At 43.1% G+C, this 21329-nt stretch overlaps 1 protein-coding gene across 3 annotated transcripts; it reads left to right on the top strand.

Moving 5' to 3' along the window:
• The first annotated feature begins 1849 nt into the window (after positions 1-1849).
• lrfn1 (leucine rich repeat and fibronectin type III domain containing 1) lies at positions 1850-16732 on the top strand. Of its 3 annotated transcripts, none has more exons than XM_076281525.1 (3): positions 1850-3213; positions 15703-16120; positions 16166-16732. In XM_076281525.1, exons 1-3 carry the CDS (start codon positions 1850-1852, stop codon positions 16730-16732), a joined length of 2349 nt encoding a protein of 782 aa, XP_076137640.1. The 3 variants fall into 3 exon arrangements, with proteins under 3 accessions (XP_076137640.1, XP_076137638.1, XP_076137637.1); XM_076281523.1 differs by having other exon boundaries at positions 15703-16224; positions 16255-16732; XM_076281522.1 differs by having other exon boundaries at positions 15703-16732.
• The last annotated feature ends 4597 nt before the right edge of the window (positions 16733-21329 follow it).

Here is a 21329-nt window from a genome sequence, read left to right as displayed (position 1 = left end):
AAGGCAGCTTCATGCCTCAGTGGCTTCCTGCGCTTGCCTTCCCTCCGTCCCAAGGCGGCTTACAGTTCACGTTGCGGTTGTGCCCCATAATTTATGAGCTTCTCTATTTCAACACACACTGCTTTATTATGTGTGATGCGCCACAATAAAACATACATGCATACCACATGTGTGTTGTGTACTGAGAGGATGATGGAATGTCCTGACCATCCGCAGCCAGGCTGTGTCCATCCATCTATTGTGTAGCTTTTTATGTCATCAGTTTGTTTATCTCTTCACCCGTAGAGAGACTTCATCCAATACAGATCACAGAGTGAAGTTTTAGCGAGCAGTCGTGTGAAGTGTTTTCCCTTGTAAACCAAACAGGCCTGGATATCTATCTATCTATCTATCTATCTATCTATCTATCTCTCTATCTCTCTATATCTCTCTCTCTCTCTCTCTCTCTCTCTCTCTCTCTCTCTCTCTCTCACACACACACAGGCCTGATTTAGTGTGTCACCAAGATGGATGCTGCAGTCATGGAAAAGAAGTGTACTATGGCTGACGGTAGAGTTCACTGTCCGGTGGGATTTGGGGTTATTATAGTCAAGGTTTTCTTCCGGTACCTGTCAAGGGCTAGACATATGCGGCCTTCGAAAAAGAAATCAATATGGCCTAAATGGAGGATCATAGAGTCCAGTCATTGCCCACAACACATGAGACTCATGAAGTCATATCACACTCTGATAGATTTGGAACCCAGTGGTCTTTCTTCTTGTTTTGTCTATTAGTGCTGCCACTGTATTAATAACAATCCCAGGGTTTACATCTAATTCCACAGTACAGTTTTTAGGAGCCCCACTTACAGCAGTATTTCTCCCAGCTACTGAAGAGCCTTGCAGAATAGCCCCTATACCAGTGCCTCAGGAAATTGAAATAACACAGATCTCTTTTTACTAAATGCATTAAACATGTCTCATCCTTTCATGAGAGTGAACACGAGGCCTGTCTGCATCTTCATCATACAATTCAGTCAAGAAACAATCTTTTGTTTCAGTACTGTGTCAAGTGCTCTTCCTTTTCACAGATCACTATGAGATTGTGAGCTGTGAGTGAGATTCACACCTCTCCTGAATGTAATTGTAGGCCTTTCCTGAATGTGCTACTGGGCCTCACCATGCTTGTTCACCATGTTTACTGATAGGATTGGCAATCATTTTCTAATCAAAACGAGTATCTTGCCATAGCTGGATATCAACGTTCAGTTGTATTCCATTTGAAATCACCCTACAGTGTATGTAAGCTGACGGTTATGTGTTTGTATGCGTCATCTACACCTGCCCTTAGCATACAGACCGCACATGGGGGAAGCATGGACATCATGCAGCTTTAACTCAACAAAAATGCTGCGTGGATGAAAACAATCTTGTCTGTCAGCAAGCACTGCATTGAATTCCCACGGTTTGGTTTTCAAATGGATTGTATTCTAAGGTCTCAGAAGTAGACTATCTTTGTGTCCCAATTCTCTGATTGAATGAAGCATCAAATCAATTTTTGAGTCCAACATGGCAATAAGAAATAATGAGATTTTGACCATCTGTTAAATTACCCCTGCAGTAAAGGTATGTCTCTGAAGATAGCACACACTAAAAATAAATGTTTGCTCCATCTTGAAAAAAGCTATCTTTCAACTCCCAACAAAAGTGACAATCTTTCTCATTGCCGTGCACAGGGGATAAAACCGATGAAATTGGACACATTTTGATCAAATCCAGTTGGTGTTGTACTGACATAAATTAGTCAAACAGTACCTTAATGTTTTTTCTATTGTCTTTTTCCTCTTCCAGAACCCGGAAGCTGATACATTATGGAGCGGCTGGTTTTGTGTGTGTTGGTGTTTGGAGTGCTGGCGAAGGCGCAGAACTGCCCAGGTCGCTGCATATGCCAGACCATCTCGCCGACCCTCACCCTTCTGTGTGCCAAGACGGGGCTGCTGTTTGTGCCGCCGGGCATCGACCGTAAGACGGTGGAGCTGCGCCTGACCGACAACTTCATCACGGTTATCCGGCGGAGGGACTTCGCCAACATGACCAGCCTGGTCCACCTGACTTTGTCGCGCAACACCATCAGCCAAATCGCACCGCACGCCTTTTTGGGCCTCCGTGCCCTCCGCGCCCTGCACATGGACGGCAACCGGCTGACCGTCATCAAGAGCGAGCACCTGAGGGGCCTGGTCAACCTCCGCCACCTCATCTTGGGCAACAACCAGATCCACACTGTGGCGCCGACGTCCTTCGACGAGTTTGTGTCCACCATCGAGGACCTGGACCTGTCGTACAACAACCTGCACACGCTCCCGTGGAGTGCCATCGGGCGCATGACCAACATCAACACGCTCTCGCTCGACCACAACCTCATTGACTACATCGAGGCGGGCACCTTCACCATGCTGACCAAGCTGGTGCGACTGGACATGACGTCCAACCGGCTGCATAAGCTTCCGCCGGACAACCTCTTCCAGAACGCGCAGGTCATGTCTGACCCCAAGAACTCCAACCCCACGCGCCTGGCGGTCAGTTTTGGCGGCAACCCGCTGCACTGCAACTGCGAGCTGCTCTGGCTGCGGCGGCTGACCCGCGAGGATGACCTGGAGACGTGCGCCTCGCCCGAGCACCTGATGGACAAGTACTTCTGGTCCATCCAGGAGGAGGAGTTCACCTGCGATCCGCCGCTCATCACGCGGCACACCGTGTCCAACCCGTACGTGATGGAGGGCCAGAGCGTGGCGCTCAAGTGCAAGGCCATGGGCGACCCCGACCCCGCCATCCACTGGCGCTTCCCCGACGGCAAGCTGGTGCACAACAACTCACGCACGATCGTGCACGACAACGGCACGCTGGAGATCCTCATCACCACGCTCAAGGACAACGGTGCCTTCACCTGCGTGGCATCCAACGCAGCCGGCATGGCCACCGCCGCCGTGGAGATCAGCATGATCCCGCTACCGCTCTTCGTCAACAACACGGGACACTTGAGGGAGGGCTCGCGCCTCCGCGACATCACCACCTCCTCCAAGTCCAACGACACCAAGAGCCAGGACCGCAGGGTGGTGGTGGCCGACGTCACCGCCTCGTCTGCGGTCATCCGCTGGCCTTCTGAGAGACACATCCCCAACATACGGATGTATCAGATCCAGTATAACAGCACAGCAGATGACACACTGGTCTACAGGTATGCTACTCTTCATTAAATACACAGGACATTTCCTCCCACACTCATTGTCATCGCTTTTCACATTTCATGTAATTTTCCTCGGAATGGAGATCCTTAATTACTATGATTGGCTCTGGAGATTTTCAACTTCATCTCCGTGCTGTAACATAAATGAAGTGCCTTTTTTATACCCATAATGCATTGCTGTGCTATGCCCACAGTTAGAACAGGAAATTGTCCAAACCAAATGTGTTTGTGTGAGTCTTCCCAAGAGCTTTAGCCTATTAAAGCTTTTTTGGCACTCATCACGCCACAGAAATCTGTCCCTCTGACAAACACAGAGGTTCTTCATCTGGGAGTCTTGATTGGTTTGTGCTCTGCTTATTTGGCTAAAACTGACCAGATCTTTTTACATCCGGCATGGCTGTGGCTGTTCGATGTCCAACCAGTCAGGAGGAAAATCATTATGGCTGATTAATAAAATGCAACACAATTGAATCAAGGATGTGCCAAAACAAGAGCTACCAAAAATATTGTCACTTTTGACATTGTTGGTTGAATGGACCAATAAACCTTAGTTAGGAAGTAACCAGGGGTGAAAGTAGTTTTTATTTCTTGGTGGTACTATGATATAGAGTTATAATGCGCGCGCACAGCGCGCCAAAAATTTCACTTAGCCTAATTATTTATTATTTATTTATTTGTTTATTTACTGTATTATAGTCTAAGCATTCACTAGGAATTCTTATCACTCTAGTATCACTCTTTAACCCACCTGTATCTGTTTTTGATCATGAATAAATTGCAAACACTTAATTTCAACATTTATTTATTTATTTAGCCTAGTTACTCTGCTCGCTCCCACTTCCAATCGTTTTTTTTATATAGGCCAGGGCTCTACACTAACATTTTTACACTAACAAGTTAAACAATTTAGGAGCACAGACAAAAATTTGGGCGCACAGTCAGTTCTGTACTTAACTTACACAAAATAACATTATACTGCAGCTAACAGTTAAACATGCCAGTGCACCAATTGCGAATATTAAGAATGTCTAAAATCCTTCCTGTAGCCTAAATGTTGTCAAAGATCAGTGCCTACTTTATTTTCAGTCTGTTCTATTTTCCTACATTTTGTTAATGTAAAATAATATAATACATTGCCATATTTGCATTTAGCCTGTATATCAAGTATCCTGCCAAATGTAGGCTTATTTATTTATTTGTGAATCCATCTGTAGCTAATCCAAATATGCCCATGGTGACCTATCTGACTGCATACTGCCTAATACTACTACTAAAACAGTCCATTTTCTCTTCCACAAAACCCAACATAGGCTAATCAAGGATATATGTTTTATACTTTTAGTTTTTATTTGAAATATCTGCATTGATGGGGGCAGTAGGCAAACGTTAGGCCTACTTTCGTTTTGCACTTCAGCTTGTATTCGGTGTAAACAAACAAGCATGCGTGGAAGCCTGGAGTTGTCAGTAGCGTTCTACCTTTGAATAAAATGGGAGTATTACGGGAGGCTACTTTTGTGCCGGTTCGCTACAGCTATATTTTGCATATTGCAGCCAATACGTCAACTGGGCTAAAAGGCAGGTTAGGTTACCTTTCCTGCTCTCACTGCATTCTCAGAATCTCATCCTGTTCCTCCTATATCCAATGAATTCGGTGGATAGAAGAACTAATTTCTTCAATCTTTGCATCTTGGCTGGCTAGTCTAACTTTCCGCTTTTTCTGAGCGCTCTTGGATTTGATAGAAGCGACTACTAGCGAGTCACAACGCGAAACTGCTAACGTTGATGGGAGGTGTCGTTTTTATGCTGCATTCGCGACGTGATTCTATGGTTTGCACCAGTAATGTTTCTCGATGTTGCGGTGTATTTTATTATATTGAATATTGAAGTCATTCGCACCAGTGCGCCTAAATATTTTTTTGCACTCGCACGGCATCATTTTTACTCGCATGTGCGAGTGAAATGGGCGCACTGTAGAGCCCTGTAGGCTACTGTATATCATGAAACACGTTTCTTTGAGTCATGCCTTTTTATTTGGGAGACGGCAACATACTTCTGTCCGCTAAAACACTTTCATTATTGCTGCGATCTGGTTAAGCCGTACACGCGCTGTCTGTCTCTTGTTTCTCCAGCAAAACACTGCACACATAAAACCAGAATAGGCTATTGAAACATCAACATATTTTTCTTTAGCCTGTATGTTTTTTTTTATTTGGGAGACTTTCCAAGAAACGTCCGTCTGCTAAAACACTTTGGATACCAGTGCACGTTGGCGCAATTACTGTAGGCTACTGTACGCGCACTATAGCTTGCTCGTTGTCTGTCCAGCTGCACGGGAGGTTTAGACACAATTCAGATACAGTTCAGAACGATGTATATGACATATATTTTGGGGGAAATGTGTTGCTTCTGGTAATTTGACGTTAGCAGTTGTGTTGTCATGCTGAAAGTGCTATATTTTTCAGAGACAGTATAGTTTTCTTTCCGGTACGGCGTACCCTCTCCAAATATGTTAGTGGTACTCCGTACTGGCCAGTACCGGCTTACTTTCACCCCTGGAAGTAACTACAAAACACCATGCAACAATACCCTGTGACTAGGGATGTAACGGTATAATGGTAAACCGTGATAAAAATGTTGACGATAACAATTACCGTTTTCTTTTCAAATATCATGATTATCACGGATGATTACCACGGTGTTGAAACCGTGTGTTTAATCCTTCTAAGCTTCATCCGAGCCTGCTTTTGACATACAGTAGGCCTGGTACAATGAAACAAAACTGGTACCCTACTGATTCTGTTGTGTAATTGATGGTTTAAATGCGATTCGGATTAGGCTACACCTGATTTTAAAAGGCAGAACATTTTCACCACAAAACGTGCACTGTATCATTTAGCCACTCTACGTCTTTTTATGTTCGCGTCCACATGAAATCCATTCCACTCACATTATCAGGAGAATACAGTAGCCTAAAGTTTTATTTCAAACACTTACTTTGGTCTCACTCATTGGATCCAAATAACAGAAATAGCAAACTTCAAGTAATGGTAGGGTAAGTTAAGCAGCGCATAGCCAATTACACAAGACCAAGGAAAAAGTGACCACTGTTTGAAACTTTTTCAGCTTGTGTAGGCCTGTCAGTACTTTCTGAACATATTGAACACACTTTTAAAAATACTGTGATAATACCACAAACCGTGATAATTTTGATCACTATAACCGTGAGGTTAAATTTCCATACTGTTACATCCCTACCTGTGACTATGTCAGAGTCTTTTTCGAACATGCAATAATTTTTTTTTACATTTTACAGGTTGGTGTCCAATAGAGGCACAAGTAGCCTATCAATTAGCGTATTATTAAACATGAACATCTTCATGTCACAGATGCTGCTGCTGGTGACACTCTGTGGGGTGTGGGAATTGGCAGGGGCGTAAGCAGATAATTCTAAAGTGTGGGTGAAACATTGCAGCATGAGTGTGTGCAAGAAAGATGGGAATCTTAAAAACATCCTCTGCTGTGCAGAGATCAGAATGTGAAAAGCTGAAAAATGCTTCACATTCAGTGTGAGACAAAATGCATCATTTTGAAATTGATTGATGTGGAATGAAATGGCAAAAAAACAGATGAATCGAGAGAGAAATACCCATTAATTGGTAATTATAGTGGATGGAATCCACTATCTTGAAATGTCCTGGCTTTCATATTCGTCTTCTTATCATTATTATTGGGAGGGAAAGTAGCCTAATCTCATCGCAACCTACTGGTTGCGTTCCTAGAGTTTAGCAGAGTGGATGGGATTTTTTTTTAGAAAAAATATATCTTGGTGCACATTGGGAACTTAATTGAATGCCTTCCATATGCTATGCACTGGGGTCACCTCTATTGCTTCTAGTGGTCATGCTTTATTTGTAGGATCAGATGAATTGTTTTGAGTTTTTTTTGTAACATGGTGATGATGAACTACAGTTGCATGTGACGTTACCGGTTTGGGAGCTTAATCTCTAACTGATCAAAATGGCAAATTGCTTGACTGGCTTAACGTATTTTTGTAATAACAGAGCACAATGTAAACCGTGTAGTGATTACCTTTCTGTCAGGATAACTTGTGTGGTGCTCCTACTCACATGAAGAGCTTGCAGTAAGTGTTAAGTGTCAATGCTAACCAGGCTAATAAACAAACCATGCTACTGTGACTAACGTAGAAGGGTAAAGTCACGTGACTTCTTTTGTAGTCTACTGTAGTCCGCTTATGAAACAAAAGGAGCAATTTCGATTTTTTTAAAGAAGGCAAAATAGGGCCTGACATTTTCACAGTTATGTGTACAGTTATTATTATTGTATACATTACAATATACAATATTTTTGGTGGATAACTTCGCTGATTTGGCTTCACAATATATTTTTTAAGAATAGGTCTATGGGACTTAACACTGGAGCTGCTCTTCGATAGGAACGCAACCACTTGGGGCACTGGTTTTCACTTTCCCTCCCTATAACCTTTTCAAAAATGAATGCGACTCTAACCACTTAACATACAGACATGTTGAAATAACCGTTGTGTAGGTCTGGAATTGGGCAAGAGAGTTATCATTCAGATTTTTTGAGAAGTTTATACTTTTTGAGAAATAGGGGATTAAAATTGTTGTTTTTCTATGACATCACAAATGGGGCTCATTTAGAAGGGTTGTAAAGTAATCAGGTGCGGATGCTCCCTAAACTAGCCTACACATCCTGTAATTAATCACTTTCGACCATACTGCTTTCAAGCATATCTCAATTCTCTTCAAGAAAGTTTAAGTTCTTGGTGTCTGCTTCGTCCAACAAACTGCGATGTAACGGAAGTTTTCCTACCAAACCCAATGTAAGTTACAATTAATTTGTGTTTTTTTATTCAAATGGAGTGTGTGAAGTCTGTTTAAAATGACTCGGCTAGTTAATCAAATAAGCAAGCTAGCTGGTGTTATCTGTCATCGATTAGCAACAAACTCATAGCTGCTAGTGGTTAGCAACATACTCATAGCTGCTAGGCCTTAATCTGAGTACCCAGAAGCTTGCATCATGCTGAACGAACTAGGCCTACGTCTAGAGAGGACGTTAAGTTTAACTCAAGCTATTTTTTTTTTCCAGAAAACTCCCCACCAACATTAAGCCAGCAGCTTTCCATCCACTATTGTAATTCCTCTTGAATTGCATTTCTAGTTTGTTTAATGAAAGTACAATAATTGTATAAATGGAAACCTTATGAAAAAGCTCCCTCTATCTTATCTTAGAAAATTACATTTTATTGAACTTGACTCTGAAATGTTCATATGGAGGAATGGAACATTTTGTTATGTCATAATTACACAAACTGCACTTTAAGTATATTGCCCATCAGTAGGGGAGAATGGGGTAAGAGGAGCCATTTTTTACATTCTTCATCATTCTAATGTGTCAAAGAGGTTTTGTTTTGTAACCTTCACACCAAACAAAAACCTTGTATTCGAGTATTTGTCAAATACATTCAACTAAAAACTTGCCAAGACAGGTTTAGGCCTATCAAATTTTTGTCGCCTGAATTTGCCCATTTAATTCACTTATAACTAGATGTACCGCGTAGCGGTACAAAATATGACCGCCGCTCAGTCCTGCACATCCATTCCGCGAAAATAAATCATATTAATGAATTTGTCTCCATCTTCTACTCCATCCCCCACTCTTGAAACTTTTGTGTATGCTTGTTTGGAATGTGTGTTTGCACACATTCCGCACACAAAGTAGCCTACTGGCGCTGCAAAGGTGAATAGATTTGTTTCTGGGCCAAAAAATCTGTAACATTGTTATAAAACCTTTAAAATTTCTAAACAATCACAAGTAGGGCAGTTCATCATAGTCCATCCATTGCAACTGGACTGATGAAAGGTACACCTGTAGGCTACATTGTATTTGGGAAAAGCAGAAGGTAGCAGCATAATGTATTTATTTATTTATTATTAAACTAAAACAATCCCTGTCAGTTCCATGCAGTTTTCAACAGCTATCAAGAAGAGAGGTCATGTCATGGATTTTTGTGAATGTTTCTTCTTCTACATATGCATAGGTTTAGTCATCTAGTTCAAATTATATTCAGCTTTATTGTCAATGCACAAATTAAATACCAGTAGTCTAAAACAAAATGCCGTTTTACCCAGTGGTGCAAATAACTGACATGTCCAAAAGGGCCTTCATGAAATGCGTTGCGAGACTGTTCATACACATTTTAACGGGCAAAGTTGAAGAGCTACTCTCCGTTATTGTTTGTGCAAATAATATGCTGATTCATGTTCCCTTGCATTTTGCAACCATGAGGTCCATGGTTAAGCTCAATCTTTTGACGCAATCTTTTGATTTTCACCCAGCCTAGTCCATGGTAGGCGCCCGATAGAAATATTGTTTAATTTTGCGATTGAGATATCCACGCACTGGCGCCCCCCCCTGCGACGTGTTCGCCCCCCGGTTTTAGAGCTATTCTAAATGCAAAAATGCATAGACATTGCATGACAAAACCGTGACTGTTAACAAACTATAAGCTATATAAGGTAGGCCCTATGCTAGGCCTATTACACAACACAAATTGTCACCAGGCTATGCTGGCGACCCAAATAAAATCTCCGTTGGAACCAATGGCTTACACCTTACAGTATCAAGCTGCCACCTCTTGGCGAAAAGTTAATAGTTTTGCATATCAGTAGTAATACATTTCACGTAGCTGTGAATCACGGAAAGGGCGAATGAAGTGGACACTTCTAAATGGAACCCAACCCACTGTACAGTAACTCAAGGTCTGTGGCTAAAGCAGCCATAATGAAAGCGTTATCATTGTTTGGATACTTCACACACACGTGTTTTTTAATCGCATAGACTACAACTACCAAGCTGGAATCAAAGCACATCGACTCCCCTCTCACACCCTAAACACGCACTTCGAACAAACAAAAAGCGCCTCAGTCTCACGGAATAGCCATAGGCAAAACTGTATCTGACCGGTGTAACGTTGGTACTAAATCATCCATCGCAAAGAATGATTTTTGTAGCACGTGCAACAAATATGTGTAGGTACAGCCCTGCCCTGAATACATCTCAACGTGCGCTCTAAAACATCTGGTTTAAATGGAGATGTAGATCATCACGGGATCATAGACAGGTTATCTTTCAGGTAGCCTAGGCCTATATTTCCATTAAAAAACCATCACGTAGCGAACGTGTTGTGGCTAACTCACTTAGCTCCTGTTAGTAGCCTAGGTTATGGTCATAAGCAAATGAGATGACAGTCGAAAGATACAATTAGTGCTGTTATCGATTTGCTTGGTAGCCTATAAACGCATTTATGGTTTTCTACAAATACATCAATAATCAAATTGGCCTCCATCACTCAACCATGCTAACGGTAACATTATTTTACCTACGTTCTGCTATTGATAGGATTAACGTAGCCTACCTGCAGTAAAAAACAAGCATGTCCGATAAACATTCTCAGATTTATTTCGGCTTCAAGAGGAAATGGGAATTACATTTCATGCAGAAATCATCCTACCCTTAGACGTTCTCTGCGGTAAACTACTGTAGCCTACAGTCTTGTCCTTGTCCCACTTTAGATTAACTTCCAACAAAATTACGTCTCACTGCAACGATGCGCCATCTAGTGGACAAACGACTACTTATCGCCAATACTGGAAATGCAGCCATGATGATGATGATGAATATTTATTTTGGCTTTCTTTTAATCCTACTGAATTTGTAATTATGTATCAGCCGTTCTAATACCGATAGTATGTGGGTGCCTGTGTGTGTGTGTGCATGTGTATATGTGTGCACCACCATCTACAGGCCAATGAGTGTAGAGTCACTAAATGTACACATAACTTAATTTTTTAGACCCCCCCATGGATGAAATTCTACGAAACTTGGCATACCCCCAGAGAATGTCAGGTTAATCATACACATAAAATTTGGTGCAGTTCTGAACGTCTTTACTGAAGAGAGGGGCGATTAAAGCAGAATGATATTGCATTTTCATTTTTTACCGGGGGGGTGCAAATCACAAATGAGTGATTATGGGCTAAGTTGATGTGGGCCCTTGAGACCAACATACCATAAAAATTTCTTCATCCTCGGTGCCACGGTTCAGGTAGTTATTTAGGAAAAACTGCATTTTTTGGGTTTCGGGGGGCCCAGCGCGGAGGGGGAGTGGCCCCCGGGGACCAAACGAAATTTTTCCGTAAAAGTCTAGTGGGGCTACATACCCACCAAATTTCATGTGCCCCGGTGTTTCGGTGCCCCGGGTATCGTTGACCAAAATTTCAGGAAGTAGATGACGGGGGAAAAAAAAAAAAAAAAAAACTTTGACAATCCCTATATGACCGCTTCGCTAGCTTCGCTAGCGGCGGTCATAATAATTATACTCTGCTACCCAGTCTCTTTAGCCCTTAGTAACACTAAGGAACCATATAGAATAAGGTCACAAAATCATAGCAAACTTAAAGATTTTATAGATGCAATACAAGTACTAGTTAACTGGCTCAACTGACCACATCCCTGGTGGCACATCTTACCCCACAACCACCATTTTGAAAGAAAATGCTTACAAGCTAAGGTTTGGGGGCAGAAGTGGCCTACTGGTTAGCACTTCGGACCTGTAACCGGAGGGTTGCCGGTTCGAACCCCGACCAGTAGGCACGGCTGAAGTGCCCTTGAGCAAGGCACCTAACCCCTGACTGCTCCCCGAGCGCTGCTGTTGATGCAGGCAGCTCACTGCGCCGGGATTAGTGTGTGCTTCACCTCACTGTGTGTACACTGTGTGCTGTGTGTGTTTCACTAATTCATGGATTGGGATAAATGCAGAGACCAAATTTCCATCACGGGATCAAAAGAGTATATATACTTATACTTAGGTAACATTCATTCAAAGCTTAATAATGCACCAATTGAGGTGTAATGCATCTGAATGTTGTTCTATTCACGTTTTCTCACCCTAACTCTGGACATGAATGGAATCCACTTGGAGAGCAAAAACTCATATTTTTACAAATATTTTACACATATTTACCACATTTGCCATGTGCTGTAGGACTACCTTTCCACATATTGTAAAGAATGATTCCCTCTTCCTTTAAATGCTGTCACATGATACAATTTTTTTACAGTTTCTTAGAAAAAAGGGCTGTCTCATCTTACCCATATGCTCAACTTTCCCCGTTCTGCCCTAGAGCACATATACATTGCACAAGTGCACTATACTTATGTGAGGGACCGAGGTGACCACCCCACTTTTAGGGAGGCGCGCCACTGGATTAGGTGGTGTCGAGGGAAGGCAGGAGACAGCAGTTCCATACAAAAATATAATTTATTTAGTCCATAAACCAACAGGCAGATCCAGGAGCAGAATAGGGGTCCAAAACATGAAATACAGGGTTCTTCAGTCGACAAACAAACACGTACCGTGCCATTAAACTAGGCACCTGGAACCTACTCTTTTTTAGGCTCCCAGTCCAAACAAGGCGACCTTGCATAACTCTGGACCTTACACTCCAACCTTGCCTCACAACAAGCAAGGTTAACTTAATATTAAACAAACAAACAAACAAACAAACTCTATGACTTCCCTGATTTCTGGACCTCAAGCTCTTCCACATGTCTCCCTGGTTCTCCTGTGTTTCCAGTCTATTGTATCTCTCTCCCATGTGAAATAAGCCTGCCTTTAAATAGGCTAGGCAATTACCCAATTAGGTCTGGGCTAAACCATTATAGGGAATGTGGGGGTGGTGGTCTGTACCATTAACCCAATCACAGTTAAAATCAAAACCTTAATACAGACACATACATACGACATAAACCCATACAAAGCCATAAACCTGGAATAAAGTGCAGATGAGTGTTTGACTGCAGTCCATGCAACTGTGACACAAGGCAGTTTTGCAAAAGTTTGTCATGGGGGAAAAAGAGAGGACTCCCTTTTTCACAACTTATTTTATATAATTTGTTCTGTATGAGTTTAAGAGCAGTCCCAACCCCTGGTGCTCCTGTTGTTGAGAATGACTCTGTGACTTCTTCCATTTTTTTTTTTCAATGGACAAGGCCGTACCTTTCCGCTCCTCATTGAAAGGTGCTAATATGGAATCAAATGGAGGTGTTAAAAGCCTTGTACGGCCATACCTCTGATGGATCAGGGCATTTAATGTAACCGTAGCACTGAGATACTGAATACCACAATAATACTGCAATAATGTTGCTTTTGGGATTGAGCTCAGAGTTGTGTTGTCTTTGACTGCCCACCTTCACGCACATCGTTCCACCTCTGGCCCCTCTATCTCCAGCGCCACAGCAGCAAAACAGCTCTTCACAGCCACCCTCACCACCACCTCCACCCCCTCCGTAGCAACTCTCTTTGCTTAGCGTCACTCCTACCTGTCTCTCATGACTCCTATCCAACCCTCCACTCCACTCTGAAGGACCACTGAGCAGTTTTTGCTGCTCCGTTTTGCTGATTATGATTCATGGCCATATGAGCAGCAGGTTTCACAAATGTCAGGATGTGTAAGTACTGTATATTGTTTGCCCATGTTATGCATTGAGCTTATTGATCTCGGCACTGTGGCAGAGCTGGAGGACAGGTGTGACATTGACTCCAATTAATTATTAGGCTACTAATAAGGATGTAAATATGTAACTTTATTGTGATGGTTCCCAAGGTGGAGGGCATGGAGGTACTACAGGCTAGGGGCAGGTTGTGAGTGAAAAACATGGAGGTACTACAGGCTAGGGGCAGGTTGTGAGTGAAAAGCATGGATGTACTACAGGCAAATGCAGGTTGTGAGTGAAAAGCATGCAGGTACTACAGGGCAGGTTGTGAGTGAAAACTTGGAACAACAACCATAGACAATCAACTGCTGGTCAAATTAAGAATACTGCTCTCACAGCATAGTTTTAGCTAGCTGCTAGCCTATATGGGTTTATAGCCTCCTGTGCACTTATGTATTATGATTAAGGCGTACCATTTAGCATTAATTAGATTAATTTAGCAATTCATTAGAAGGGACAGAACATCTCATTTTTAAAACAATAAACACACACCTAACATTAACTAATCTAAAAATGGAATCCACGTGGAATGGAAACATTTGCTCTGTTTTATAAAAGAGCTTTGATCAAACATTTTAGTTAGCCCTGAACACTTAATTGAATCACTGCATTATTGAGAATAATTACATTACTGAGATGTTTTGTATATACCACAGTCACAGTCACATTTCACCTTTGTATTATTCCTTGGGCTGTAACTTGTTGTGAAAATGGTATCTCTTTTCATTACTCCACAGGTAGTTTCTCTGTTTTGAAAAAAAAAAATTGAGAAGAGAAGAGATAGTATTCAAAAGATAGTATTAACCACACAGCAGAGCTTAATAACCACCATCTCTTTCATGCAATGGCAGCCATGTTTGAGAAACATAATGACATGTTGAGTAAATGTCACACTGTTTACTCAGCATGTGGAAAATGACTATTTATCTGATTAGGATCGACATTGCAGTAAATGTCTGTAAGATGAGGATGTTGGTTGTCCCAGCGCTCATAATGAAAAAGCTAAATATATCTTGCATCAAACAATTACATTACATTCTGCACAGTTTAGCAGTCTCTTATACTGTAGGGACAGATACAGAGAAGCATTGAATTAGACAAACTGAATTGTGTATAAATGAACTAGCTAACTAACATTCAGCCTTTGTTAACATTAAATGGATCGTAATGAAATATATTTATGCCGCCAACCCTCTCTTGTCAACGTTTGTGAAGATTGCTCCTGCATCGCGGCTCTTGATGCATGTGGAGTATGCTAAATATGAACAGCTGACATCCCACTTCTCCTCTCTAGCATAGCAACAGAGACGGAGGATTTACACAGAGAGCCAGGAAATCAATACTCTCCTTCAGGTCGTAATGAAGGAAAGAAAAAAAAACGGCAGGAAAATAACACACAGCAGATCTCTGGAGGAGACTGTCCTGCCGCTAAACAGGCATGCCTATTAGGAGGGTATTGATAATCATCACCGAATCAGATTTGCCATGAAGGACACATAATGGAGGAGTTTTGTTTTTGAAATGGTATTACTAGAAATAAAACACTCATAAGGAGGAAATCACCTTTATAAACAATGAATCATGAGCTAAATTCTACGGTGTATGTAATATTCATATTTTGAAGACCATTAATATAACTCATATTTAAAGGGATTAACATCAATGGATTAAAAAACACCCCTAAGAAAAAAACTTCTATTCTTATTGTTATTTATATTAAATCCTGCCATAAGTTATTGAGTTATTGTGTGCACAAGTTCTGTTTTCCTTCCGTTTCTGAGAATTCAGGCTGAACCTCCAGTGCACAAAGGCGGCTGTTTTCTCCGCTCCATATCGATCACTCTGAACTTGTTTTTCTTGTTTTGTCCTGTCTCCCTCCAGGATGATCCCGTCCACTAGCAAGACGTTCTTGATCAACGATCTAGCGGCGGGTCGGGAGTATGACCTGTGCGTGCTGGCAGTCTACGACGACGGCATCACGCTGCTGACGGCCACGCGTGTGGTGGGCTGCGTCCAGTTCCACACGGCGGCCGAGGCCAGCCAGTGCCGCTTCATCCACAGCCAGTTCCTGGGTGGCACCATGATCATCATCATCGGCGGCATCATCGTGGCGTCCGTCCTCGTCTTCATCATCATCCTCATGATCCGCTACAAGGCTCACGGCGGGCCAGACGGCGCCAAGGCCAAGGCGTGCGACAGCGGCGGCAGCAGCAGCAGCAACGTCCACTCGCAGACCAACGGGAGCAACCAGCAGCAGGGCGGGCGCATGGGCCGCTCGGCCTCCAAGCAGCAGCACGCGGTGCCGACGGAGGAGAGCCGCTGCCTGGACGGTCAGCACCGCCAGTCGTCGTCTGCGTCGGCGGCGAAGGACTGCAAGGCGCTGGTGCTGAGGCTGAAGAGCGAGTGCCAGCTGGAGCCGACGCCTGGCGGTAGCGAGTCGGCCGTGCTGGAGGTGGAGCTGCCTCCGCTCTCGGCCATGGAGAAGACGGCCAAGGCGGCAGTGGCCGCGCTGGCCCGCCGCGCCAGCCTTGACGCCCAGGCGTCCTACGGTGCCAGCGCTGGCTTTTCGGAGGACACGGGCACGGATAGCAGCCTGACGGGCTCCACCATGTCGCTGTGCCTGATTGGGCCCAGCAGCGGCTGTGGTGGTGGTGGTGCTGGCGGTGGGTCCAAGGACAGCCGGAAGGGCGCGCTGGCCAATATCGGGCTACTGCCCGGCGAGTTGGCACGGACGAGACACCGCTTCTCCTTCGACGGGGACTACGCGTTGTTCCAGAGCCACAGCTACCCACGGCGCGCCCGGACGCGCAGGCACAAGTCGTCCAACCAGCTCAATGTGGACTCGTCACCGCTGGCCAACCGCAAAGTCACGTTCAGCAGCACTGAGTGGATGCTCGAAAGCACGGTCTGAGGAGGGGACAGTGGAGCAGTGCGGCTTTTACAAGTTCAGTCAGAAAAAGACACAACATTTATCCAATTGCAGAGACGGATGGATACACACACACACACACACACACACACACACACACACACACACAAACACACACAAATATACACACAAACAAACACACACACACACAGACACAAACACAGAGACAGTTAGTCAGTCACATGAAAAACCACAGATGCATACCTGAATACAAATGCCATTTTCTTTCATGCGCGTGTGTCAGTACTGTCCTACACACTCTGTCTGGTGCAGCACTTGAGATAGCACAGTTTTGGCTTCAGACCGCCTCCTCCTGCCCTGGTTTCAGAGCATGAAAGAGAGAGAGAGAGAGAGAGAGAGAGAGAGAGAGAGAGAGAGAGAGAGAGAGGGAGCAAGATAGACAGCGAAACAGAGAGGTAGAGAGAGGGAGAAGGAAGGAGGCCAGGGCCATGATGTTCTGCAGTGGTGCCTTATTCTAAGAGAAGTACCAATGGAGGATGCTGCTAGCTGTGGTCATACTCTGCCCCCCCCCACCAACCCAGCCTTTTTGTTTTGTTTGTTTGTTTGTTTGTTTGTTTGATTGTTTGTTTTCTATGTGATGCCAAGGCGTGTGAAGGCTGGATACGACTGCTGTTTTCCCCCCTCCTTCCCACTCTCATCGAATGAAAGAGAGAAAAAAAGACAAACAGAACAGAACAAAGAAGCATAAACATAACCACTGCATTAGCGAGCATCCAGACAAACGTATCCCATATGTCGGGTAACTTCAAGACTTTTGCACAGAAGACACGAGATACAACGGACCAGTATCACACCAGTCTATGTAATGACTTGCAAAAAAAAATGAATAAATAAAAAAAATAAAACAAAGAATCAACGGTAAAGAAAACCAAGATCTATCCACATGCCGGTTTCAAATGTTAGCATAGAGAGAAATGATTGGAGAACAAACAAAAGGACTATTTCAGGTTGGTTGGACTGTATGATATCAATAGGTATTGTTCCCGATGTGACTGTATGATATTAATCGGTATTGTATCTGGCTGGCCTAGATTTAAAAAAAAGATGACAAATACATATATAAATATATTAAAACTATCGGTGTATGTGTGCTAAATACTTAAGTCATAAGTTATATGACTTTTTACAAGGCATTTCAATGCTGGTGTCAGGTTTTTACATTAAAAATCTGTTGGCACTTTCTCCCCTGATTTAGTATATCAAAGTTTGGACCACTTATCCCTTATGAGAGGGTATTAAACATTTTTTGTGTCGGTTGACTGTATACTGTCTTCTCTTGTGCTTTCTTTCAAGAACTGTTTAATGTGTAATTTCCTTGCCACAAATGCATTGCAGTATTTATGTGTGTTCTTAAGGCTTATGAGGATAATTATTTAATGACTTAGTACTTGATTTGTAATGTTCATTATTATATGCATATCAAGCTTGTTCGCTAGTTTCTGAAAAAAATTACAGTATACCAATTAAGGCTTTCCATCACACTAAAGTAAATCAGATATTAAATAATCTTGCATACAATAGCCTATAGACTAATAGACTACAAAAGCAGAATATCCTACTCTAAATCGTTTTGCTCTTTTACAATTGGAAAGTTTTCAGGTTGTTTACACTTTAATGTCTTTGCGAAACTGTTTGAGATTCATCTCACTATCCATTAGCCAGACAATGATTAGTATGAAAGAAGCATTCCCCGAAACATTCCCATTCGAGTACTTCTGGAGATGTGTTACCTAATCTGGTATTCAAAGTCTGCAGGATCACTGAAAAGACATTAGCGATCTCGCCTGGCTACCGCTAGGCCACATCTCAATCATTAGCCTGGGCCTGGGCAAATTACTCCTCTGGTGGTCTGTGCCTACTCAGCGTTTCCAGTGCATTAGGGCCGATGGCGGTTATATAAGGTGGGCACCCTTTGCCAACCGCACGTTGGATTAATTCCCTTCATAATGGATCAGAGGAGGTTTGTTTAGTGCTGTTGTTACAGCGACTTTTTAGCTCAGTGTGTGTGTATGTGTGTGTGTCTGTAGACCTATAAATTGTGCATGTGCGTGTCTGGTTTATGCATGCTTGTGTATGTGTTGTCTGTGCTGACTGTGATGTGTTTGCATGTGTGTGTGTGTGTGTACGTGTATGTGTGTTGTCGTGTGTGTATATGTGTGTTGTCTTGTGTGTGTGTGTGTGTGTTTGTGTTTGTTTGTGTGTATGTGTGTGTGTTAGTTTGTTTGTGTGTGTGTGTTTGTGTGTGTGTGTGTGTCAGGTGTGTGCTTGCCTAAGCTGTACACTCTTCATTCACACTGACGGATTAACTGCAGGGTCACGTTTCAATCAGCCTGTGCTGTCTGTTAATCACCACCACCCAACCCAACCCCCCAACCCCACCCCTCACCCCACTTAAGGAGACTCGATCAATTAGATTTGTCCCGCTCTGCTGAGCTACACTCACCATAATACGAAAGCACTCCTCACATCGCCACTGATGTTCTTATCTGGGCTCCATCCATGACATCCAAAACAAGATGTTTAGTGGTTAAAGAAACTCACACACACAAGCACACACACACACACACACACACACACACACACACACACACTCAAAGTAAAAGTGAAAGGAGTGGGATTTAACAGACACTTTTATCCAAAGCGACAAGGATTCGCAACTTTGGATATCGAGCTCACTGTTTGATACTATCCACTTTCTCCGGCAGCCACACTTCCGTTGCTCAATCGCACACACAACACACACACACACACACACACACTCACAGGCACACACACAGTGTGTGTCCCACTTGGGCCCCAAACCGTGGCTTGACAGCGTCTCATCCAATCAAGGCATCATTAAAGTGAGATGGTGTTTGGAGTGGCAGCGAGGTTAAATATAACCCCCTCTCCCACAGCAGGAGCACTGTAAAACACTATCCGTGTTCATGGAGGAGGCGTAGGTCACATCGTACAGTAGAGGCTGATGAGAGTGACAGCTCAACTAAAAAGGCCTTCCTAAAGGGTTGAATCAGGACAGGAAAATGGCTCTCCTCCGCCTTTTCTCCACCCTTTCATCTAAAGCAGGAAGGTGGTGCGCCTTTGGAATGGACCATAGAGACCATTACTTCAAATTATGTGGTTTAACATGGCTTTTATTTGGCCGGGCTCAGTCAATTTGGATGGTCTTAAGAGCCTGCTCAACCATGTTATCTAGGCCAGTAAATGATTGCTTTTGGTGTCTTTGCATGTCAGGTTGTTTTGAAGTGTGAATATTTGCTGGTGCATAACAATGACCTTGATGTTTTCAGGACAAAGACACACACACACACACACACACACACACACACACACACACGGACACACACACACACACACAAACACACACTCTCTCTGATGTATTGTGCATCTCAGGGGCTTATAGGAGAGACTGTCCTACTATGATGTGTTCATCTCAAGACAAGTACACTGTACGAATGTGTCCTGGTACTCCCTGACATGGTTTCAAGAGATCTCAGACAGCGTGTTTCGGCCAGTCAAAACGGCTATTTTTAGTCCTGTGGAAAAGACACTATAATACATTATTCAGTGCTACATATAGCATGCAGTTTTGGCTGCGGTTGAAGCACACACTGTTGCAATACTAATGAGCTTCAGTGCTGTTGGGCATTATGAATTGACCAACCCAAGTCTTGTCTTGACACAAGTAGAAGACAATTGGGTGCCCCCTGATAATATTTAAGGATAGTAAGTAAACACAAAGAGTTCAATTTTGCATCCAAGTCACAAGGGATGGTCTCCATGCAAAGCAATTCACATTAGTCTCTCTTCCAATTCAATAACGCATTCTCAATTTTTCTGTCTGGGTCATTACATTATCAAGAGTTTGAAGCCAGTAAATGGCAAGAAATGGCTGGTACATATTCCTTACAAATGTCTTTTACACCGATGAAATCACTTTAGTGCTGGTGTTATATAGAAATATCATCTGCAAGCTTGACTGCTTCTCAGTTTGTTGGGTTTCAGCTAAAAATAGACTGCAAGAGTTTCTAATTTAATTCCAACACAGTCCTCATTCACTTGCTCACTCACTCACTCAGAGTAGTCTCCACTCAGCCCAGGCTGATGAATTACAGGAGTATTCCTTTTAGATTATGCAGTTGTGCATTATTTGGGCTATTGCTCATCTGAAATATATTTTCCATTTCTGCACTGTTAGTCATTGTATTAGCAAATTGCATTTTAATACAGAACAGAATAGAATTATAAACCTGAGTACATTTTACTGTAATATGAATAGCTCATATGTAATTTCGTAGCAATGTTGGGCCATTCCTTATGCTACATATTAGCATAGGGAGCGCAATTGGCTCAAGGCTGTTTAGGTCAAACAGACAAATCAGATTGTCCAGTGAAGCACAGGGATCTAAATTGTTAATTCTCATAGGAGAATGGGAAGGGACACATCCAGTGATCTGGATGATTGCGTCAACCCCCAGTAGAGGGGGATCTCAGTAGTTAAGGCACTCTTGGGAGAAAAAAAAACACAGCTGAGCGCTCTCTCTCTCCCTCTCTCTCT

Source organism: Alosa pseudoharengus, unplaced genomic scaffold (genome assembly GCF_046254945.1).
Source record: "Alosa pseudoharengus isolate Yale_2024_CS ecotype anadromous, Long Island Sound unplaced genomic scaffold, YU_APseudo_1.1 YU_APseudo_1.1_scf_13, whole genome shotgun sequence".
In the NCBI taxonomy this organism is placed as follows: Eukaryota; Metazoa; Chordata; class Actinopteri; order Clupeiformes; family Clupeidae; genus Alosa; species Alosa pseudoharengus.
This window is presented reverse-complemented; position numbering and strand designations above follow the sequence as displayed.

Coding starts and splice junctions, on each gene's coding strand:
- lrfn1 (XM_076281522.1), top strand. CDS start 1,850: ATGGAGCGGCTGGTTTTGTGTGTGTTGGTGTTTGGAGTGCTGGCGAAG. Junction 3,214..15,702: donor GATGACACACTGGTCTACAG/GTATGCTACTCT, acceptor GTCTCCCTCCAG/GATGATCCCGTCCACTAGCA.